Raw genomic sequence first — 23,629 nt, forward strand, 5'->3', positions numbered from 1 at the left:
GGAGTCAGGAAGCTGACTAACGTTAGCACTGCCCCTTGGAATGGCCTGGGAACACCCCCCCCCAAGCCGGCACGGACTTTCCCTTCTGAGAAATCCCTGCTGGTGTGGCTGCGCTGGTGGCGGGGGCTGGCAGAGCTCCGCAGCTCCCAGACACCAACGTGTTTGCCCCCTCGCCAGTGTAGGTGCCACCTTATTCCGTGATAAGGTGGCACCTATGCTGGCACAGGGTCACGCCGGATCCTAAGGAGTTTCGGCCCTCTCCTTCAGGAATGGTCTCTAAATCTCTCTTTTTACCTTCTCTAAAACCAGCTTGCTTTTGTAGAATCTGTGTGGTGTGCAAAAAAGAACAGTCTGCTCTTTGTCCTAAATTTCAAGATAGCATGATGTATATTAAATGGCATATAAAAATTATACATTCTGTAATAACTTAGAAAAAAAGGTTTACAACTGCTTAAGGCATTTAAACATTAAAGATTTTGTTCATGAAACAGCAGATCACCAAGTTTAAAAAATAGATACCAATATAGAAAAAGAATGGTTGGTTTAACAAAATGACTATAGAATGGACCCGAAATACCAAGGAAGTGGTCAAGGAAAATATCAATGGATTCCAAATTTGGACCTAATTGTATCTATCAAGAAACAGAACTGAGCAGACACCTACTTAAGCATCCAGATAGTAATATTTTTTTCAAGCAAGAGATTTTTGTTAAAAGATACCATAAAAGACACATCTGTATGACTACCATTAAATCTCAGAAACTGAAAAAAATAACATGCATCCCTGTCTATCTTCATATAGGGACTAGTTAGTGTCATGTATTATTTATCATCTTTGTAGGACCTGTTGCTAAAAATTAAAGGGTATACAAGGAAATCTTCTTGAAATTATATAAAACTGATATTTTAAAAATACCAGGGAGGGAAAATGAAAATTGACTTTTGACCATCCTTTATTTATCTGACAGGAGTTTCAATAGCTGGTTAGCCTTAGGGAAACATGTCCGACTAATGGAACATTCGTATATGGGTGACATATTCAGATAACTACTACTTGTCAACAATAATGATTAACAATGGATATATAGTTCCATTCCTATAAGAAAAGCAACTTCAGTGTGTTGAAATATGTAGTTCTGGACTATCCCTGACCGGATAGAATAAAAATCAAAAGTGTGCTGTGTCAGAGAAGAATTTCTGGAACAGTAATTTGATGAGAACAGTATGCAATCCCAACAGGGATGGAGGTTTGGGAAAGTTCTGGAGGAAAAGGATCAGGATAGTTCAAAGACTTCTTTTGTAGAGGTGAAATGTCACAAGTCTCAAGCCAGGATCCAATAGATTGCTGCTGCTTCTGTGTCTTTTTAGCATCATCTCTTGACCTCCTTTGCCATATAATTCCTTTAAGTTCGTGGTATTTTTACAAATGTACACAGTTCAGTCCATTGAAATCATTATGATTTGTGCGGCTGAGTTTCCAGTAGTTTTGATCTCAAGTGGCTATGTATAGCAGCTCATGTTCTCATGGAAATAATGTGCATGCCCCAGCAGTTGCAAACTTAACCTCATGGATCGTACTTGAGCATTAAAACTTCCTGTGACTGTATTTAATGTTATCAGTCATGCGTTTGATTTGATTTGTCGTTTGCTATCGAGTTACCTGTAACGATAAAAATATAGAAAGAAGACAAGAACAAATTTAAATGTTTTGAACATGACATTTATAATGGCATAAATCTATTTTCTAAGCCATTATGTAAAGAAGGCAAGTGAAGCAATAAGACTGCATTTAGATCTGCATATTCCAAAATTAATTAATTGTGTAATTAATTTCCTGACTGAGGTTAAACTGAAAACAGGGAATAGACAAGAATAAGGAAAGCATCTCAATTGTTGAAGGGAGGTGGGGTGGTGTCCTGTTTTCTCATTTCCTGACATTGTAAAATTCCCTTATTTCCATTTGACTACACCCTTTTATGGTGGATTCTGGTACACTGAAAATTAGGTTCTGCCCATTATAGTAAAATACTAGTATGCATGTTTGAAATATTTCTCCCTAGAATTGTAGAAGTCTGGCTGAAAAACATCTTTAAGGCTTATTTTTAATGAAGATACATAAAATCTCCCCACCCCCCAAGATCAACCGGCAAATCATGCTAACTAATTAGTAGGAAAAATCACAAGATACACAGAAGAATACAGTAGTTTGGGATCAATAATGACAATACTAAGAGCCAAACTAGATGACAATGTAAGTTCCATAATTGGGCCTCCTGCATTTTTTTTTCAAAATCAGGTATAGCCTTTCCAATTTAAACCACTTCTGCCACCCTACTATATAGACAATGTAGGAAAACATACAGGTACCATTTTGTGTGTACACAAAATAAATGAGTTGTTCAAAAGACCCAATGCTCATGGGAATTCACATACTTTTGTTGAAGCCATAACCTCTGAAAATATAACTCTGGAATATTATTTCATATTTAATGAATTTAAGCAGTCCTGCACTGAAACCAAATTACTGCCTAGGCTGTGGGCAATTTTGCAGATTTGCTCCTTTTTACTTTCATGATCATTTAGATGTCATTTTTTTACTCTCAATACAGAAAGCAGAAATCATTGGAGGGAGGTAGAGAAAGCCTCCTTGGAGAAGAAAAACACATCTGTATATTCAAAATATATTCATCCTCTACCCCTTTGTAGACACAACAACCCTCAAAACTTCACTGCAGCACTTTTATCCACTCTTACATTAAAAACAAAAATACCATAGAGAAAGAGTTTGCAAGACAGAATATTTCACAGTAATTGGCTTTTCCCTATGCTGACTTGGATTTAAAACATGAAGAGAAGGAACAAAATCTGCCATATCAAACAAAAACCTCTTAAGAACTATTTCTGCTGTGTCCGTGGATACAATAATCATGTTACTTTCTGAAATAAAACTTTATCCAATAATACTATCCATTCTCCAGAGCACTGACCCAATGGACTGGCTGTAATAGTGGTTTATCAAGGGATACCTCAGATTTCAAAGGGTCATGTTCCTTAATAATGAACCATTTCTTTGCCCTCAGCAAAACTATCTGCATATCGCTCTTATCAAATCTGCAGAGTGGGAATGCTGCTATATTTTGGGATTTAGGCCATCTATAGTAATGTAGGCATATAAGGAAGAGCAGTGGCAGCAGCATGATCATGTTGGGGAGGGACAGACATTTAAGTTAGGCTATAGTGTTCGGCCATATAAAAGGTTTTTATCATGGTCCTTGAACTTAACAGCTGGATTTGGAATTCCTGCAAGACTCATTTTAGAGGTTTCCGATTTTGTCTCATTGAATGGAAACAGAAAATGCTGTCTATCTACAGAAATTAAGCAACATCATGTTTTCTGCGTTACTCATGTATTACTAGTACTAAATGTGGAATAAGATGGAAAGAGCTACATATACTGTCCTGTCCTCTGAAAAGTAAACAAAAACTAAGTTAGCTATAGCATTATAGTTATGATTATAGTTGAACACAGCCAATAGGGGATTGGCATCTCTTCCAACTCCTGATGCTCACATGGAACCTTTCTCTCCTCCTGTGGAGCCAAAAGGAAGGGGACAGAGTTCCTGCCTACAGGGCTGGGTAAGAAATTCAAGAAGTTGAATCCAGGTCATCTTTTTTACTCACCTAATTCTCCCCCTTGCTTCAGCCCTCTTTTCACATGACTTTTGACCATACAGGTTCCAATATTGCCAGCATACCTTTTTGGTGGTGAAGTGAGAAACCCCCCTCCCTTTTACTAAAGCAGAGAAGTTGGTGGATCCAACCCATTGTGTCATTACACTTCTGCAAAAGTCCATAAGACAATCATGTCGTAACTGCTTTGTACAGTTAAGAAAGCACTGCATAGTATGAGTCACATACTCGTGCGCCACACAAATATTTGATCTGCAGCTGCACAGTGTAAGTAATATATGGTGCACAGCCATTCTCTGTTTATGCAAAGGATGATTTCATGCACTGCTGGATTGTTTTATTTCGGTTTGCTTATTGTTATTATCATTGTCATTATTATTGTTGTTTCTTTGGCGTTCCTAATGGGTTTCAGTTGCCAGCACTCCTGCTGCTCCACCTGTCCTTCCTTTTCTGTCTTAATTTTATGCTGGTAGGTCACACGTTGTTTCTCTGAGTAACACTTGGAAAAGTCCACATTTGCTACTAGCTGGGAACATAAATCCTAATATAAGGGTGGCACACATCAGCCATTAGTGCTAATGGCATCTATCCACTTGCACATTAAACAGAGTCCAGACTGGAATGTGGAAGTCAATTTCATAAAAATGCAGTTAAATTTTAGATAATATCCATCCGTGTTATTTACAGAAAGGTTTTGTTTTTGGATGGCATGCAAGGTTTTCAGCAGAGCAGCTGGAAGGTAAGGTCCTGTGCCAATATCCTTTTTTAAAAAACACACAGAATAGGACTGCAGCACTGTTCTGATCTTAAAAATCCTAGGAGTAACATTCCAAATGTGTTCCAATCAATTCCAATCAACTTTTCAATTAATTATTAATACATCTGAAATTAACTTTTGCTGTTGCTCAGCACTACAGATGGAAAAAGGACTATAACACCCTAAATATTTATTTGAATTAATCTGTTCATACTTGGCAAGAAATTGCTCCCTATGCGCAAATGTCTTTTTTCACATAGGTTGCTACTTTATAAATACAAAGAATTAGACTCTCTTCATTTTCTGTGTACTTGATGCACAATTGCGGAATAATTACTCTTCTGTTTCAAGACTTTTTTTCATTTAAATTGGTGAGTTGCCGCTGTGAGCCAAGCCTAATTGCTTGTGAACTTACTAGTTTCATATTAAAACAGCAATGCATAATTAAATCTGAAAGGGGTTTACATCTCAGATAAAGTTGGATGAGTACATGTTTGCTTGGATTGCTTCATTTACTGCAGAGATAACTTGGAAGGTCTCCTGGAGGATATATCTATCAAATAACCACTGCAGTTGGTCAAAACTGCTGCTGCTGCTTCTGAAGCAAGCAACAATGAACAATGAACAAAATAGACATGATAGAATCAGACCAAGTATCAAAACTCAGTTGCTGTGTGGATTCCTTAGAAGAGCTGGAGGGAAATTTAAAACAACACAGACACCTAGGAGGGAAGACCTTGTTGTATCTACATGTCCAGGGAAGGCTCCATGACCAGGTATAACTCCTGTCAGGAGAAAAATTATTTGGAAAGAAGGGTGGGAGAGTGTGGAAGAGTCTTTATTTTGAAGGGCCACATAGCAATAGAGTAGATTCACCTGAAGAACTGTGAATTAAGTAGCCAGCTTATGTGCACCTATCATAAAAGCCATTCCATTTTCCATTTGGCCAATAGGAAAAACAGAGACTAACATGAACTGAGAAACTCTGTAGCTTCTGAGCAGCGCAAATTAACAAGCAGAACATAATTTAACAGATTTTAACAGCATGTATCCTATGTAGTACATATTTATTTAGCCTTTCCTCTAAGGAACTGAGGAAAGCATACATAGTTCTCCCTTCCCCATTTCCTTTCTTTTCCTAAGCCGCATCCTCTTACATATGTCAGCTTTTCCTCACTAGTTCCCCTAGTATGTAATGACAATTCTTCACTAAGGGCAGTTTGGGATCAGAGGGTCCCTGTCTCAAAATAGCTTTTCTACATTGATCAAAGGTGCATTTCACAGAGGTTGAGGGGAGAAGAAATGGAAGATCAAGTAGGATCAGCCAAACTAATAATTTCCATAGATTTGGTTGTTTGTGCAGCTATATTTAGCAAAAAAAAAAACCAAGTCATTTTCCTATGCATCAGCTGTAAGCAGACTGCTGTTTATTAGCATCAGACTAAATTCTCATCACAAGAAAGAAACTGTTGATGGTTTTAATTTCTGCACTTTACAGAATGGAGATATTGTCTGGAATTGCATTTTTGAACAGATGGGTATGCATTAGACATAGTGTTGTATGTCTTCCACAAATAGTCAACAGTATGATTTGTGAACGAAAGTAAGACTGTGTTAACATAGTCAGTGTGTTTCTGAGAGAAACTAATTTCTTGGCTTGAGCATCATTTATCATCTTGTTTTTCTGGTGTAACTATGTTTGTTACCAAGTATTTCATACTAAAATTTCAAAATGTTGCAAATGGTAGTATAAACATCATTGTGGTTCCAGATTAATCTTGGAAATGTTATGGCAAGATGGGCCAAAGGCTTAGAAGTCAGAAAACACAACCATTTTTTATTATTTTTAGCACTTATATTATTATTTGTGTCAAGTTCTTCTTTTAATATACTTTTCCCACTTCTTTTGGGGTCTAACAATCTTAGACCAGGAATAGCATAAAGGCTACAAAGTTCATGTTTTTTTTTTAATTCACAGGATTTATCTAAATGATTGGCAAGTTTTATTAATTATCATCAAAACATGCAAATCAACTGCAATTCTGCAACACCCCCAGCTAAAACCAAAGATAAAATAACAAGCCCTAAATCCCTCCTTGTCCCCCCCTTAAAAGACGTATTTTGTTCAAATCCCCTCAATGCCCCTGCAAACAGACACGCCTTGCAGCACCTCCTAAATATCTCCAAGGATGAGGCTCTTCTCACCTCTTAAGGGATGCCATGATGGAAAAGGTCTGGCCTCTGGTTGAAGCCAGTCAGGCTACCCTAAGTGGTGAGACAGCCAACAGAAGGCTGCCTGTAGACCACTGGTTCCCAACCGGGGGTCCGTGGACACCCAGGGGTCCGCGAGAACTAAATTAAGGTCCGCGAAACAAAGTTATAAACCCATAATAAATTAATATTTTCAATTAAAAGTTCTCTATTATAAACATATATATTCAAATATTATTGTAAGTTTAATGTTTAACCAACAGTTATGATTAAAGTTTATTTTCAAATTCTCGGAATTTTTATTTTGAACCTTGGGGTCCCTGCACCGAACAAAAAAGTCGTAGTGGTCCCTGGTCAAAAAAAGGTTGGAAAACACTGCTGTAGACCATAATTGGTGCACAAGGACATATGGGAGGAGATGGTCCTTCAAATATGTGGGTCCTAAGTCGTGAAGGGCTTTAAAAATCATAATCAGCTCCTTGAATTGAACTTGGAAACAGACTGGCAGCCAATGAAGCTGTTACAAAATAGGCCACATATGTTCCCTGCGGCTAGCCACTGACAGCAGTTGGACTGCTACATTCTGGACTAGATGTAGTTTCTGGTTTGTCTTAAAGGGCAGCCTCATGTAGATCATTTTGCAGTAATCCAACGATGGGGTTACAGAAGCATGGATCATCATAGCCAGATCAGCTGAGTCTAGGTAATAAGAAAGTTGGAAAAACAGATGCAGCTGATAGAAGGCACTTCTGGCCACCATGGCAACCTGCTTTTCAAATAGCAAGGCAGGGTCCATGAGCACTCCCAAGCTCTTAACCTGCTCTGAAAAAGTCAACATTACTCCGTCTAGGACAAGTGGATTCAGTCCCTCTAGAATATCAGCCTTCCCAAACCAGCATTACCTCTGTGTTGTCTGGAGGCAGCTTCAGTTCTGCCTTAGTCACCTGACCACAGCCTCAAAGCACCAGTGCAGAACCAAGATAAATGCATCTGGCGGCTGGGTGTCATCTGCAGCCCCAAAGCTCCAGACAATCTCACTCAGCAGCCTCAGCATGGGTGAAAGAATAGAACACTGGCACCCTACAAGATACGTTCCACCCAGTTGATTCTGCAGCTCTGGTGGAGATGCTGTGTCTGGTCAAACAGAAGAATGAAACCACCAAAGGGCTATGTTCTTAATACCAACTCCAATGGCAGATGTGCCATTCAGGAAACCCCGGAGCTGCTCTGTCATCACATGCTCTGCCACCTACCCTAAATAAGTAAATTGGATACTGGCCTGTAACTGGCCACCTCATCCCTTGCAGATGAAGTGTTTTTTGTTTGTTTGTTTGTTTTTGAGCAGAGGTTTTATAACTGCCTCCTTCCAAGGCCTAAGGAGAGCCTCCTTAATCAGGGAGGAGCTGATTATTTTTACTAGCGGCTGCAATACCTTTCCTTGGCAAGATTTTAAAAGCCATGATGGTTATGGGTCCAGAGAACAAGTGATGGCCCTCACACTTCCAAGGACCCTGTCTTCATCCATAGAAGGGATCTATTGAAAACTATCCATAATAAAAGGTACCAGATCTGCACTCAACATGGCTTCCAAATTGGAATGGATGAGAGATTTTGTCAACAAATAACCTTTCAAAATATCAATGCAGGAGGCCAAATTTCCATTGTCTGGAGAGTTGAACTTAGGTGTTATCAAGTCATGCATGACTTTGAACAAAATCACTCTAGTCAATTTCCAGTTTGCTTCATGTGACCCAGCTCCCTGGTGAAGCAAGGAACTGGGGGCTTCACAGAGTGTGGAAGAGGATGCCAAGGAGCAACTCTGTTTATGGCCCCAGAAGACCCATCATTCCATGCCTCCACAGGGGCCTCCACAAGGGCCTTCACAGAGTCACCAGGGAGCCTGTGAAAATCCCCTCAGAGATACCTAGGAATCAGCAGGATCCATTAAATTCTGAGGGCAGACCATCCAAATCTGTCCACTCTCCCTGCGGGGAGGAAGGAGCAAGCTCAACCATGCCTTCAGAACATAGTGATCTGACCATGACCAGGGCAGGTCCTCCACCCCCTCCAGTCCCCAGCCGCTAGGTGCAGAAAATAAGGTCCAGCATATGTCCTTTTTCATGTGTTGGGCCCACTGCAATCTGAGACAAACCTGTAGTTGTCATGGTGGCCATGAAGTCCTGAGCCTGAACTGACAAGCCAGCCGTAGCTGTTTAAAGTAAATTGTGATGTCTCTCATTAAGTGTTCGGGGGGGGGGGGGGGCTTAGTAATTTTGTAATTGATCTATCAGAAATTTAATATCTAAGCAATTATGTTTTCTGATCCTATCATTTGATGCTTATTAATTGTTACAGAGTAGGATAGATTCAGTTAAGTAGTTGACATTACATTGAATTTGCTTGGCTGAATGAGCAAATATATTCTTATTGAAAAGCATGTGCTCCCTGCTGTTTAATTTATACATTAATGATCTTAGACCTTGTCTTTTGAGAAATAATTTCCATCTTCTGTATTTGTCCAGTTGTGAAATCCTGATTCTTTTATATGCAGATGATGCAGTGTTAATGTCCAGATCAGTTGTGGGGCTCCGTAAATAGATCAAAAATTTTGAGGATTACTGTAACTGTGATGGTCTGTGTATTAATGTTTCAAAATCTAAGGTTCTGATATTAAGTAAAAGGAAAAGAAGGAAAATCTTCAGATGGCATATAGCAGGCCAATCTATGGAAGAGGTTACTCAATTCAAATACTTGGGAATTCATTTTGATGAATCCTTCACATGGAAATCACACATGGACCTGGTGGGCAATAATGCTATATTTTTATACTGTATATAATGCTGTATTTTTATATAGCAGGAGGTGAATTTGTCCCCTTGGCTTTAAAGGTATATAATGCCAAGGTCTCAAACCAATTTTTGTATGGTGTGGAAATTTGGATTGGTGCTGTCTCTGAGAGGATAGACTGCATCCAGCATAACTTTTTCAGATGCTTGCTGGCTACTCATAGATGTGTCTCGGGCATAGCGCTGAGAGCTGAATTGGGTGAATCATCAACTAAGGCATGGGAAAAGGCATTCCTTGGGAAAGTTAAGATCTTAAAATCTGTGGGGAGACCTACTTTACTTGGACTTGTACAGGCAGATGCTCACATTAGCCAATGGGATTATTTATTGGAAAAGAAAATGAAATGTCTAGGAATTACAAATGACATGGTAAAGACTACAGAGACTGTAAAAATAACTAGGTTAATCAAAATGTGAGTAAAGGAATTGGACCCTAACAGTACATTTGTTAGGGCTTGTAGGGTATGCTCAGCTTCCTTTTGGGGAATTTAATGAGCTGAGAGCCAGTTTAATTACTCCTTTATTTTAAAATATGGAAATGTCCAATGAGGCATCTGGCAGTATGAGGGTGCAGGTGACATGGCTACTATCAGATACAAATGATTCTATTACAGCCCATTCCTGAGCCGTGCTGACACCTCGACTCAAAGGCCTTTGGAGGCCGACTAATGCCTCCGCCGGCGCAGGGGCTCACAACGCCGGTGCCTGGAAGGCACACGCTGGCGTGAGTGGCCCCAGCGCTGTCGTGCAGGCCCGGACGTTGGTCTGTGGCAACTGCCGCAGCAACGCTGGGCCCAGACACCGCTGCAGCCTCCTGCCGGCCTATGAGGGTTGCAAGGGTTTTTGGCACCGGGTAGGCAATGCCGCTGGGTTGCCTCCTAAGCTCGGTGCAGGCATTCCTCTCAGGAATGCGCTGTTACTCTGTCTGTGGCAAAATTTATAGGGGCAATAATTAAATACCAAAAGAATAACACTAAGCAAGGCATTTTTATTCCTTTATTTTCTGCTCAAGGCTATAGCTGTATGAGATGTACTAGATAGACAGACAGATAGACAGACAGCATATACTGGAAAGGGCATCCTTCTAACAGGTATGTTTAGTGCATGCTCACTACCTTCTTTTGTGAATTGCTACCCCAAATTGTCATCACTGCTTTATTTCTTGCCAGCTTCATCAACTTTAGCTTTGTTGCCAATTAGGAACTAGAGCCAGGAATGTCTACTGGCCCAGCAATCTAGAAGCCATACCTTCAATGAGATACTGAGAGATCGTCCTGCCACTTCAGTTGCAAGATGTACTTCATAATCCCTCTTATGACTCAAGGACCATCTAACAGATTGTCTCCACCAATATGTCCCTGTGCGCTAGGTGAGATCCTCAGGTTGCCACCTGGTAGCTTCTCTCTCTGGTATCCTCCCTGACATCAGGGCCTATTGTAGCTCCGATTCTGAAAAATGGGCTCCTTGAGTAGAGATGAAGTGCCAACTGTAGAGTCATTTTATTTGCAGTGGCTTTTAATGGGATATAAACTGAAGATATCTTTTATGAAAGGTTTTTTTTTTAAAAAAAAAAATAACTAGCTCAATCCTGAAATGGGGGGTAGATACGCGGCGGCTGGAAGTGGAAGAGCTGCACCACCTCCTCAGAGGCTTCCCAGCCACCGTGGAGACAAAAAAAGGAGAGATTTAAAAATAAAAATAATTAAAAAGGGGAAAATGCCCCATTGAACAAAGTGGCACAGCCCCACCACAGGTCAAGGGCGTGTTCCCAGGGTGAACAGGGTTAGGAAGCTGCCCAAAGGCAGCTCTGCCCCCGGGAACATCCCCCACATGTCAACATTGGTGTGGCTGCACTGGTGGTAGTGGCTGGTGGCTCCAGGATGCCAGCGTGTTTGCCCCCGCACCAGTGTAGATGCCACCTTGTTCCATGATATGGTGGCACCTACGTTGGTGCGGGGTCATGCTGGCTCTTAAGGAGCTTCACACACCCCTTCAGAAATGGGCTGAATATTCTCCCTTTTTAAATCGTAATTTGTAAGCCACCTTGAATCACAAGGAAATGCAAAATATAACTGTTCTAATAAATAATAAAAAATAATTAGTATCAGTTTAATGCTTGTGTCAAACACTTAGATAGCAAGATAAGCATGCCAGCACCAGCTTATCCACCACTGTCTCCTTGCACGGATTATGTTTGCCATCCACTGCAAGCAAGTATACTCATTATAAACTCTGCTTTCTTGGCTGCTCGCTACTGCAGGCTGAAATTGCTTCTGGAATTCTAATTATTCTCTGCCCATATCTTCTAATCTGAAACTACTCACTGAGTGTTTGGCATGGTTCCATAGGTCTGGTTCTGCCAAAAGATCTGGACTGAAAGAATCTCTCCCTAATGCTTCTCACTGCTTATGCTAATTCCAGAATATCTCATGCTTCTCGCTGAATTTCTAGGAAACTTTAAAAATAGTGCTTCTATTGTGTTTGTCTTAAATATGGCATAGAAGTAACTTCGAATAATAAACCTGTAATGCCTTTTAAAACTGGAATCTCACTGAAGAAATTGAGACCTCTTTATATATATTTTTAAACATCAACTTCATATTTCTTTAGCCAATTAAACTTTGAAAATCATACATGCAATTAAAGGATCATTCATTCCAACCAAATATTATCTATAATTGGTGGCATAAACAACATCATCTCCCCAATGTTTTAAATAAGTGGTGGGTAGACACCACTTATGGAATGGTATGTAATAGCAAATGGGGCCCCTAGTAATTAAGCACCAAAATGCACTAGAAGCCAAAATGACATATTATAAATTAAGGTGAGGAAGAATGCACATTCCAGTAGTATTTACTGAGTGCTAACTTGCTATTGTATGTTGTCTCTATTCACCTGTTATTTACTTTACTCTACATAGCTTAATTTCAGCTGAGAATAACTGGAGTTTGCTCTTTAGTATGTGCAGGATGCCTTTTCCACAGACCTGAACAATCCAAGACAGTCCATACACACCTGGAATTAAAAGAAACATCCTCTAGGTCGGAGGTAATGATTTTCTAGAAAGGCTAAATACTGACACCTTTAATTTTTGAAATGTATTACTTTATATATACCTGGAATATAAACTGAAATATAACCCTTAATTACTGCAGTGCTAGAGGAAAAAGGGAGAGAAAAGAGATAGTTCATTAATTGATGTCACAAAAGAGTCAAAGTCAGGTAAAAACAATCTTCTGTTGTGCAATAATAAGGGTATACAGGTTAAAAAAATTGTATAAATTTTATTTCTGTATTTCAGAAAGGGCATGTTTACCATTATAACAAAATTTCATGAGTATTGATGCTACTTCGTGATTCTGTTTCAGGTAATTTTTTCAGGTATGGAAATACTGGGCATTGGTTGACCTATTTACTGCCATTATCTTCAATAGTTGGTAGACTATTGACAACAGTGAATGTTGAAAGGGTGTTTAAAGGAAGCATTGGCAATTTGGTGTCTGGGCCTTGGCGCTCTCTCTCTCTCCTTCCTTCCTTCCTTCCTTCCTTCCTTCCTTCCTTCCTTCCTTCCTTCCTTCCTTCCTTCTTGCTCCTGCTGCCACTGCTGCATGTGAGGGAGAGTCCCCTGCCTGGTTCGCTGCTGTTTCAGGACTCCAGCTAGCTCTTTCTTCCTTTCCTACCTGTCCATAAGGTCCCTGAAGCCAAAAGACTCCCATAATTTCAGGAGATCATTTTTGGGTCATTTTGGGTAATTCTGAGTGGAAATGAAACAGCAAATTGGGGCATTGTTTTGCCTGTGGAATATCGGAATACAAACCCCTATGTATAACCCCCTGGCCTAATATAGTTAATGTCATGGTTAAAGTTGGATGGCCCAAGCTAGCCTGATCTCATCAGATCTCAGGAGCTAATCAGGGTCAGTACTGGTTAGTACTTTGATGGGAGATCACCATGAAAATCCAGGGTTGCCACACAGAGGCAGGCATCTTCCCTTGAAAACCCTACGGGGTCACCATAAGTTGGCTGCGACTTTAAGGCACCTTCCACCACCGTTATGGTTAAGGTAATGGAATAAAGTTGTCTTCCATGAGCAAACTTCATCAAAAAAGACATAGGCTTTTCAGCCTAGACTGGGCACCATTTTTGACAAAACTAAATCTTTTACTAGAAACCCCCCTCTTCTATAACATAATCCAGTTTCTAATAAGAATTTGTTTGCTTATCATATATGACAAAGGAACATTTACCAAAGCCAGAGATTCATCAAAGCCAGACCCTGAACATATTCAGTACAAATTTATTTATTTGTTTGTTGTATCAGATTTATACCCTGCTCTCTTCCCAGCCAAGGCTGGGCTCAGAGTGGCTAACAACAATAATGAAAACACTCCATCATAACTTACATAAAAACCCACATAACATTACACCCTTAAAATCAATAAAATTTAAAGTAAACTGATGAAATCCTTAAACCAATTGGTACACATTCTGGGCCACAGTGAACCCGGGATGGAACAAAACATAACGAGAGGGTGGGCAGGGAGGCCAGTTATGATATACACCGCTGCTGTGCTCAACCGTACGCCTGGTGAAACACCTCAGTCTTACAGGACCTGAGGAACTGTGTCAAATCTCACAGGCCCCTGATCGTACTGGGCACAAACAGGCCCTGGCCCTAGTTGAGGCCAGCTGGACACTCTTTGGGCTGGGGACCACCAATATATTGGTATTCGTAGAGAGTAATGCTCTCTTGGGTGTGTACCAGGAGAGACAGTCCCGTAGATTTATTTTGGGAATGGTTTTCAGTAACATGTTTCCCTTCAGCCTAACTAATCTCAGGGGATCAATGTGACAAAATGGAGGGGGGAAAGCCCATGTAAACTTTGGAGAAAGGGCAGGATAAATATGTGATTGAAAAACAGATAGGTCAAAAGTAGTAGTGCTGGCAACTGTCGGTCATGCTTTCCATTTTACTGGAAATATAGAGATATTTACACATTTTAGATTTTCAGATTTTATTTTCACTTTATGGATTGTAGTTCTTGTTATGTGAACTATCTAACTTGTGCCTGAAACAATCACATTAAAATATACGTATGTTTATTACAGAGAATGGATCACACTGCAGAGGGCTGACTACTTTGATCTTTGCCAGGGTACAGTTTGAAACTACAAAATCTGCAAAATTATATGATACTCTCTGTATGTAATTGTCAGAAAAAAACAAGATACATCAAAATCTGCTACAACTATGGAAAGCTGTTTTGGGTTTTTTTGTACACACCTGCTGCTCTGTGAGTATTAGACCGAGGCTGGAACATCTTTATTCCTCAACGAACCTTCTGTCCCTTCCTGAGCATCCGACCAAAACTAGGATTCATCACTACTGCCCCAAACGTGGAGCCAGAATATTGTGTGTGTGTGGAATAATCAAAAATTGACATCAGGCACAGCAGAAAATCTCCTTGTTCTTGAAGGATTTTACACGTTTGCCTACGAAACAAACACATGTCAGGTACTACACTGTTACTGGCTGAACCACATCAAAAAAAACTGGAATTAGTGGTAGAACTTTTTTGCTTACAGAAAAGATACACATTGCCTTTAATTGTCTTAAACAAATTTAGTCTTTGTTACCAAAATACATGAGAGAAATGTTTTCCCAATAAGGAACTGTATTGAGCATTAATATAATCACCTTTAGCAAAGAAAGAACATTCACTAAACTGAAGCACAACATCTCAGTTCTTACCACAGACCAACTAAAAGGCTATATTGTTTCAGCAAGCATTTTGATTACTTGTTCTTAATTTGCTAGATAAAAGGCTTGTTTTATTGTTTGATTAATATGTCTTTGTCAATTTTATTGTATATTGCATTTGTGTATTGAATTGTTTTTCATGATGTTGTAAGTCACCTTGAGGCTCTGGAAATGTGGCCAAATTGTTAAATAAATACAAGCAACTATGGCACGATTCAGCAACAGTTATTCATGGGTTTTGTCCTATTGGAAACAACTAGAATTTACAATTAACTTCTAGTGTATTTGACCATAGCATTTATACATTAATATCTAGGGGTTGTATACACATTGCCTTTATACAGGGATCTGAATACACTATTTATATGATCCGCATATTTAGTTCCACTAAGAGTTGCAATCCACATTATTCTGCATGCATGCACACACATTTGAACAATATTTTATTCCTTAGTTATGGTACCTATAGGTAGATATTGCATTTATCTTTTAGAAGCTGAATGCCTCTTTGTACATACTAGCTAGGGAAAAAAATCAGAGTTAAGCAAGCAAGGAAGTTACTACGTTCCCAACTTTTAGGTCACACAAGAGAGGAGGAAACAGGCACAAGTGAGGAGGATAGACTTTCCCTTCACTGGCAGGTTCTTGCAGGTATCTCTCTTCTCTCTAAACACATTCATCTTAACCAACTCTGGTAAAACTTGTACTCTGCATTTGTCAGAAATGGAAGAGATTATGTTAACAATTCTTTGAGTTCCATAACCAATAAAAAGAACCCATCTGTACATGTGACTTTCCAGATTATGGCCAATGTAATGCCAAATATGTTTCAGATTAATTTTAGCCACAGAGCAACAATACTTATTATAAGAAAACAAGCAATGGAGTCACAAGGACTTGTGTGGGGCACTTCATTTTCCCCTTTCCCACTAATTTCTTCTTTCCCTTCCCTGAAAGCCCTCATATCCTATTCCTGCTTCCTTCTCTCCTCCCCTCCCACCAGCCAAACTACCTTTATCTTTCTCCCTGTCTCCAGGTAGGTGAGGCTGAGAGACTTCTGAGAGAACTGTGACTGGCCCAAGGTCCCCAGAAGGCTGCATGTGGAGGAGTGGGGAATCCAATCTAGTTCTCCAGATTAGAGTCTGCCGCTCATGTGAAGGTGTGGGGAAATCAAACCTGGCTTTCCATATTAGAGTCCACCACTCCTAACAACTACACCAAGCTGGCTCATTGGTATGTAGCACATACCAAAGCTGAAAAATATATGTTGTGCCCTAATCAGGCAAAATGGCAATGGTACATATCAGGAGAATTGACTGTGGGTAGCATGCACTCCTGGTGTGAGCAGCTGGATACCCCAGATGCAACACCTGAAAAAAGACATCACAGCATTCAGGACATCTTTCTCCATCCATGATGCACATAAAAACTGTCCCGAGATGGCCCCGACCCAGATCTGTTCGGGCCTGAGCCACTCCCCCACCCCGTCCGGAACCCGGCAAGGGAGGACCAGTCGGGACCCAGGAACAAAGTAGCAACAAACCCCTTACCGGTAGAGCTTTTCTTTTCAGCAGGCCCGTCGGCGGGGAAGGAGAAAGCGGCCGACAAGCCAGGACCGGCGAGCAGCCCCCAGGGAAGAGAGCCGGCAACAGCTTCCCCGCCAAAGTGCAGGGCAGGCGGCTGGAGGACCCGGGAGAAACCGCAGAAAGAATGTGGCAGAATGACGGGGAGCCAGACGGACACGGCAGTTCATCCCGGCTCACGGGCAACAGCCCCGACGCCCAGCTGATAGACAGACGGGGGCGTCCCGGGTGGGGCCGCGCCGGCTTGGGGACGGAGACTGGCCGAGGAAGGCCGGCTTCTAGGGGAGAGCTCTCAGTGCCCTAATAAGGTCTCGGGGGTGGGGCCTGGGTCAGGGGTGGAGAGCCAGGCCTATAAATAGGCTGATTGAGCGGAGGCCGGGAAGGAGCATAGTCAGAGATCTCCGTGATGGCGACTGACAGCGGCGAGACTCTGGCTTCTTCGGAGGGAGAGGTTGACTCAGATTCTCCCTCTGAATGGTCTGAGGCAGAGGAAGCTCCCTTGGCTCGACCCCTCCAGGCGACTGAGGAGCAATGGGCGGTGAACCCCGACCCCACTCCTCTTACAAAAACAGACATCAATATGTTCTCTGGTGAACACAAGTGAACAAGATATTCTTACATGCTTTACATACATACAAGCCTTCTAACTGGATAAACAGGAAAATTAACACACATTGTACGTGAACAAATAAAACTAAAACCACAGCCTGATCCTAAACATGCTAACTCTAGAATGAGGAAAGAAAAAACAGCTAATTGATAATTAAGTACCAGTACTGCTGTGCTTGAAAATTGAGCAAAGAAACATTTAGCAATTTCTGTTGCCATTTATTATGCTATCAGGAGAAAACTGGCCCGTGAACAACTGGGATTAAGTTCCAGATTCTCCATAACAAAAATCCCCAAACACCAAGTTTAATTGCTTAGTGCACACTAGGTTTACAGAATATATATACAAAGTATGACGGTCAGCAGAAAAAGATTTCAGCTATAAACCAAAATACCTGCAAATTTTCTATAAGTAAAAACTTATTTACACCTTTTTGGGGGGGAGGGGGAATAGGCTTTTTACCTATAATTGAACTTCAGCAATAATTATTCCCTCTACGAAGCAGAAACACACCATTTAATAAGAACTTGAAAAACTGATATACTTCTGAATTACCAGTTTTCCTACTTCCAGTATAAAGTACTGCTTTCATGTTTGGATTCCACCTTATTGCTTCAGCTAAAGAACAAACTAGATCTGCCATCTGGAGATCTTTCATGAACTCTCCCACAGGTTTTTCCCTCTTTTATATTTAAAAGGAGTCTTGGGGAGGCTGCTGAGGCCCTCAGGGGTTCTCCCTCATGTTATTTTCCCTATTTAAATACATCTCCCAACTGCTATTTGCTTCATGGTGGAAAACACAAAGATGCCACATGAGTATGGGTATACTTTTTCCCTGTGAGGCAAATTGCAGCTCCAGGAAGGGAAGAAATTAAAATGGGGAAAATGGCAACAAGAAAAAGATTCAAACATCCCTTCCCCAATCTAATTTGGGCTTCCCTTCCCAGGTGCGATAAGCTTTATAAAAGCCACAGGGAATCTGATTATGGATCTCCTGCCATTTCATCAAGTTGTACCCTCAAAGAACGTAAAATAAAGAGCAATGGCATTTTCAAAAATGACCTTCATGTACCAAGATGGAAATATAATGAAACAGTTAATTACATATTTCAATGGCCAGACTTTTTCACATTTTAGGAGATGTTTGACTCTTAACATCTGTAAATTCTGCTTTGCTAATGCAGGTTCCCTGCATTGTTGGGAGGGAAATTATTCTTGTACAATTATATGAGAGGGAATGTGATTAAAATTTCCCATGATTTTTTTATAATACAAATTGCTCACAGGAACACTCCTGTGCCAAAAAAAATAATGCGAAAAGTGGGTCTGAAAACAATGGGCTCAATCCTGCCAAAATTAAGCACTTTTAAAGAATAAAATGTTGCATAGGAACAGATGTTGAAGAGAATGACCTATTTAAAAAAAATTAAGGCCAGTTATAGGTACTAAGACTATAGAAAGTGCTCCAGCCATTTTATACCTATTGCAATTTCTTCATTACTGGGATTACCTTTTTTTTTTCCTAGTGACCATGAGGTTTTGCAGAAAAAGAGGCGAACATAGAGGTCAGTACATCTTCTCAAATGAACACAACTGTACCAAACTAGTCATGATGGCTAATAACTATGATTGCTAAATGGAACCTGTTCAGAGGCAACAACAAGAGACATTTTGGCCTTGATATCCTGCTTTGTAAGGCTTCCAAGGGCAACTGGCTGACCCCTGTAGGAAACAGGATGATGGGCCGGATGGAACTCCAGTAAGAGTCTTATTATGTTCTTCACTATCCTTGTATTCAAATCTTCTCTTTAAAAAATCCTGTGGATTATTATTGTGGGGGGAGGGGAGGTAGTTGTGAATTTCCTGCATTGTGCAGGAGGTTGGACTAGACCCTGGAGGTCCCTTCCAACTCTATGTTTCTGTGATTATCAGCAGAAGTAAAAACACAGACATCTTTGGGTGGTAACAAAGTCCTAGATACATTTGGGACCACAGTCTGACATCCTTTCTGTTTCTATGATGTTATTCAGGAACATCTCTTTTCCTGCATAACATTTTAATGACAGCTAGTTGAGGTATTTATCTTTACCTTCAAGAAAAAAATATCATAAATGTATAATGAAACATTATAATGGCTGTTGGATAAGTTTGTGTTCAACAAATATCCTTTCTGAAACAAACTAAATTATATTACAATGTGGTTTACTAAACTCAGTCACTGATTGTGCGCTCACAAGCAGAGCTTACATACTTCTAAGCCTGCTGACATCAGTGGATTTGGAAGGGTATAATTCCAGTCTCATTTATCACCGCTACCTTTCCATTGTCCTTAACATCATACAAGCTGTGCAACACTGCTTTAATAACAGAGGGAACCCCAAATGCTGGTGTGAAGCCCACAGGTTTTAGTTTGCCTCTGAACGTATCCCTAGCCTATCAGGAAGAAATATACATGCTTTGCATTTTCAATTAAATTTCACATGCATTTTTCTACAGCATTAAATAGCCAAAGCACAGAGAAACCTGCCTTTATGTGATGTGGTATAAGCATGTAGCCCAGCAATTTTAGATTTCCCTTCTCCCTTGTCAACAGTTGCCCCCTGTAGGAAACAGAATGATTCCCCACTCCTCTGCATATAGCCCGCTGGGTGACCTTGGGCCAGTCACAGTTCTCTCAGAACTCTCTCAGCCAACGCGGAGGCATGCAATGGCAAACCACCTCCAAATGTCTCTTGCCTTGAAAACCCTATGGAGTTGCTAGAAGTCAGCTGTGACTTGATGGCACTTTCCTCCACACCTTAAAAACATCCCCCAGGCTCCCAGATAGGTTCCCCATAAGCTACAATGGAGCAGAATAATATTGGATTCCCAAATAAAACCTGGATCTGAATACCATACTAGTATTTGGAACCTGAAAAATCAGGAATACTGATATTTTTCAACTTCAATATACCCGAATCCATGGGGGGGGGGTCATTTTTATGCACGTGCCTAGCATAGGGTAAGAATGATTTAATCCTTTCAGTCCGACACAGCTTTGTGTATTGAAATGGAACCCATTCTAACAGTATTTTTCTGTCATGCTCCATACCTGCATTTAATGTGTACAAACAGAACATTTATTTCTGTGCCTAGGAGACTGGTCTAGAACTAGAGCAGAGAACAGAACAGTAAACAACAATGAACTATTTCTGATTACAGAGAATCAAGAATGCCCTCCAAGACAGTGGGGAAGCTGCAGTGACTGGTAAAATGTGGAATCACTGTGCACAGAAATGCCTATTAGGGCGATTCTCTTTAGAGGCAACATCTGTTGCCTTTTCTGGCTGGGAGAGGGCCCTTTCAATTACTGTATCTACTGAGTCACTCACTGCCTTTCCGCTGTCCTCACCTGGAGCAATTTTGCCAATTAGACAGCAAGATGCCCGAATTATGGTCATTTCCAGATATCATACACTATTCTGATTTTCAGCAACTTGGTATATTTAATGTATTAATGAATTGACGTGATTTGATTTGCATTTTGATTTGTGAATTTCTGGATGCACATTTCTAATCATTCATGAGTCAGCTAAAATTCATACATAAGTTACATTTATTCATAAAACATACAAGCACCTGAATCCAGAGTAATTTTTGAGGATTTGGCTGTGATTCACTAATTTCATTAATTCCTCAATTTCTAGCAAACTGCCGGTTCGTGACATGGAAGACTTTTACTGAACCTGTAGTGAGCCAAGAAACTTATTCTTCTTTTAAATTAGGCAGGAATCCTGCCTGCTTAGCCATGGAACTGCTCTGGCAGGCTGCAACGCTGTTCCTTCCAGTAAGCTACTATAGCTTTGTTCCACGTGCACTGGAGAGTTCCCCCTCCAAGTCATTGCCTGTGCATTCTGCTTGCTTTCTTATCTGGATGCCTTGGTCAGCACCTGGTTTCCCCTGTCCTTGATACTCTGTGGCATAGAACATCCTGTATCTGCTTCCTGCCTAGTCTTCTGTATTACACATGAAGTAGATCTTTAAGTGGCACAGACATTGACAGAGTATTGTTTGCCCTTCTGATATGTCACTCCAACTCTACTTCATTTTCTGGCTTTGACCTCAGGCTTGTTTTGATTTCTAGTTTTTGGCTGACTTCTAAGTGGCTTCAATGAGAGCGCATAGGATTTCAGCTTTAGACAATGTTGCACAAACACAACCTTTTGCAATCTTCAAATTGCTGCCCTCCCCTAAAATCAGCATGAGCTATTCTGAAACAAGTCATTAGAGAACTGCGCCCCAAATGTGAGAATAATTCCACTGTTGTTCTGATGTGCTGATCACACTTATTCTGTTGTCCCACAGGATCTAATCTATAACCTGTTTGAGATAAAAGATGTGCCACTGACAAATCTTAGTTCAATCTGAGCTACAGCCCTATTTGTGAGAAGAAATTGGGAAAGCAAGACAACTCAAAGGGAAAAGGCTAGCAAAAGAGCAATATCTCTCATTGTTGCCAGCACAGAGAACAGAACTTGTACTATTTTTTTCTTTGTGGCTGCCGAAAGTGCTTTTGCATCTGTTATAATTCAGAGGAGGACAGATCATGAGGCACTATATCTGCTTCACTGACACTAATTTCAGCCTTAGCTAAAGATAAATTTCACTTCTAGATCCAGAGTCTCATTCTCAACCCTTCTGTATTGTTCCTACTTGTCCACCCTTGTTTTTTTTTTCCTTAGTAGGGAACCAAGTAGAGATAATCCTAACAGGAAAAAAATGGGAAGCATGGGCTAATGTAACAAATGTCAGCAACAGACAATTACATTTTTCTTACCAATTATCACCTTCTTTGTAATAGTCTTTGGGAGGGGTTGTTAAGTACACTAAATCTGAATTTTGTGATGGACCAATTCTTTCTTTTCAGACATAGTTCAGGTTTATAGAGAACTCTCTCTGTTTCATCTCCTACAGATATTCAATAAAGGTCAAATAAAATCTGCTGGCTCTATCTTCCATCTTCCTATTAATATCCATAAAGTTTTAAAATACATGGGTTGGGATAAATGACCAAAGCATATGACAAGAAACATTCTTTAACATGTGAAAACCTCTTAGGTATCTTCAAATGACTAGTTTTTCCTGAGCTACAGTGACTTTTATAATATTAATAGTGCAATCCTAACTAGAATTAGTCCCAGTTAAAGGTGTAAGTCAGATTAGGATAGCAATGTTAAGCGCAATCTTAAATAGTTTTACATCCATTAATTTCCATGGATTTAAAAGAGTGTAAATCTCCTTAGGATTGCACTGTAAGGCACCTGCAGCTAATTGTGTGAACATTCCAAATGCATGATGAACTCTGTGGTCTCGGACATGTATTTTGGCCATAGAATAGCTATTATGTGTTAGATCCCTGTAGTAAACCAAGTTTTCATGTGCCTCTTGTAAATTATAATATGAAAGTATCCTTGTTACTCTGTACTGAGAATTCTTACAAAGTGGGTAGAACACTCACTTTGCATGTAGGTATTGCTAAATTTGATCACTTGCATCTTCCCACAAAGGACTCCAGCTTTCTACTCACTGGAAAGCTGCTGTGAAGTAGTGCAGAAAATCCTGGGCTGAATATAATAATGAGCTAAGTATAAGGGTTGATCTATTATGATTTTCCTACAAGGAAACCAATTTCACTTAAGATAATATATACAACATTCATGTAGATCATTACGTCCAATTATTCTACATGCATTTCATGCATTATAGGAATGCATGCTGGGATCCTATGATATTTCATGATGAACTTCACTGACAGTGCAATCTAACGGGGGCGGCGAAAGTGCTAAGGAAGCCGACTAGCCATTATGCTGGTGTATCTTGGAGATACACAAGTTTAAGTCAGAGTTATGCTGGTGCAGTGCCCTAGCATTGCCATTTTGCTCTCGGCTGCTATAATAGCTCCACAGTGGCCACCCACTGGCAGGCCAGTGGTGTAGGGCCCTGGACCAGGGTGGAAGTGGGTTGATCGGCGAGCATGGCAGGAGGTAGGCAGCTCCTTAAGCTTTTTCAGCCCGGGAATGCCTTTCATCAGTGGTGGAAAGTTATGCCAGCAAAAAAACACAGTGTAGCCCATAGGCGCTAGTGCAAGCTTAAAGCTTGAGTGCCCTGCCACTGGAGCAGCCATTCCCA

The 23,629-nt window shown here is 40.5% G+C and overlaps 1 protein-coding gene across 2 annotated transcripts in view; it reads right to left on the bottom strand.

The window, feature by feature from the left end:
• Positions 1-1,596: 1,596 nt before the first annotated feature.
• The window catches only part of TAFA2 (TAFA chemokine like family member 2), a 163,767-nt gene continuing 141,734 nt past the window's right edge, over positions 1,597-23,629 (bottom strand). For both annotated transcript variants that reach the window (XM_056847151.1, XM_056847152.1), the window contains exons 5-6: positions 14,792-15,000; positions 1,597-1,660 (exon numbers count right to left, since the gene is read on the bottom strand). In XM_056847151.1, coding sequence (XP_056703129.1) covers positions 14,989-15,000 — 12 coding nt within the window. In that variant the 3' untranslated portion in view covers positions 1,597-1,660; positions 14,792-14,988. The remainder of the gene's footprint in view (positions 1,661-14,791; positions 15,001-23,629) is intronic.

Source organism: Euleptes europaea, chromosome 3 (assembly GCF_029931775.1).
Source record: "Euleptes europaea isolate rEulEur1 chromosome 3, rEulEur1.hap1, whole genome shotgun sequence".
NCBI lineage: Eukaryota > Metazoa > Chordata > Lepidosauria > Squamata > Sphaerodactylidae > Euleptes > Euleptes europaea.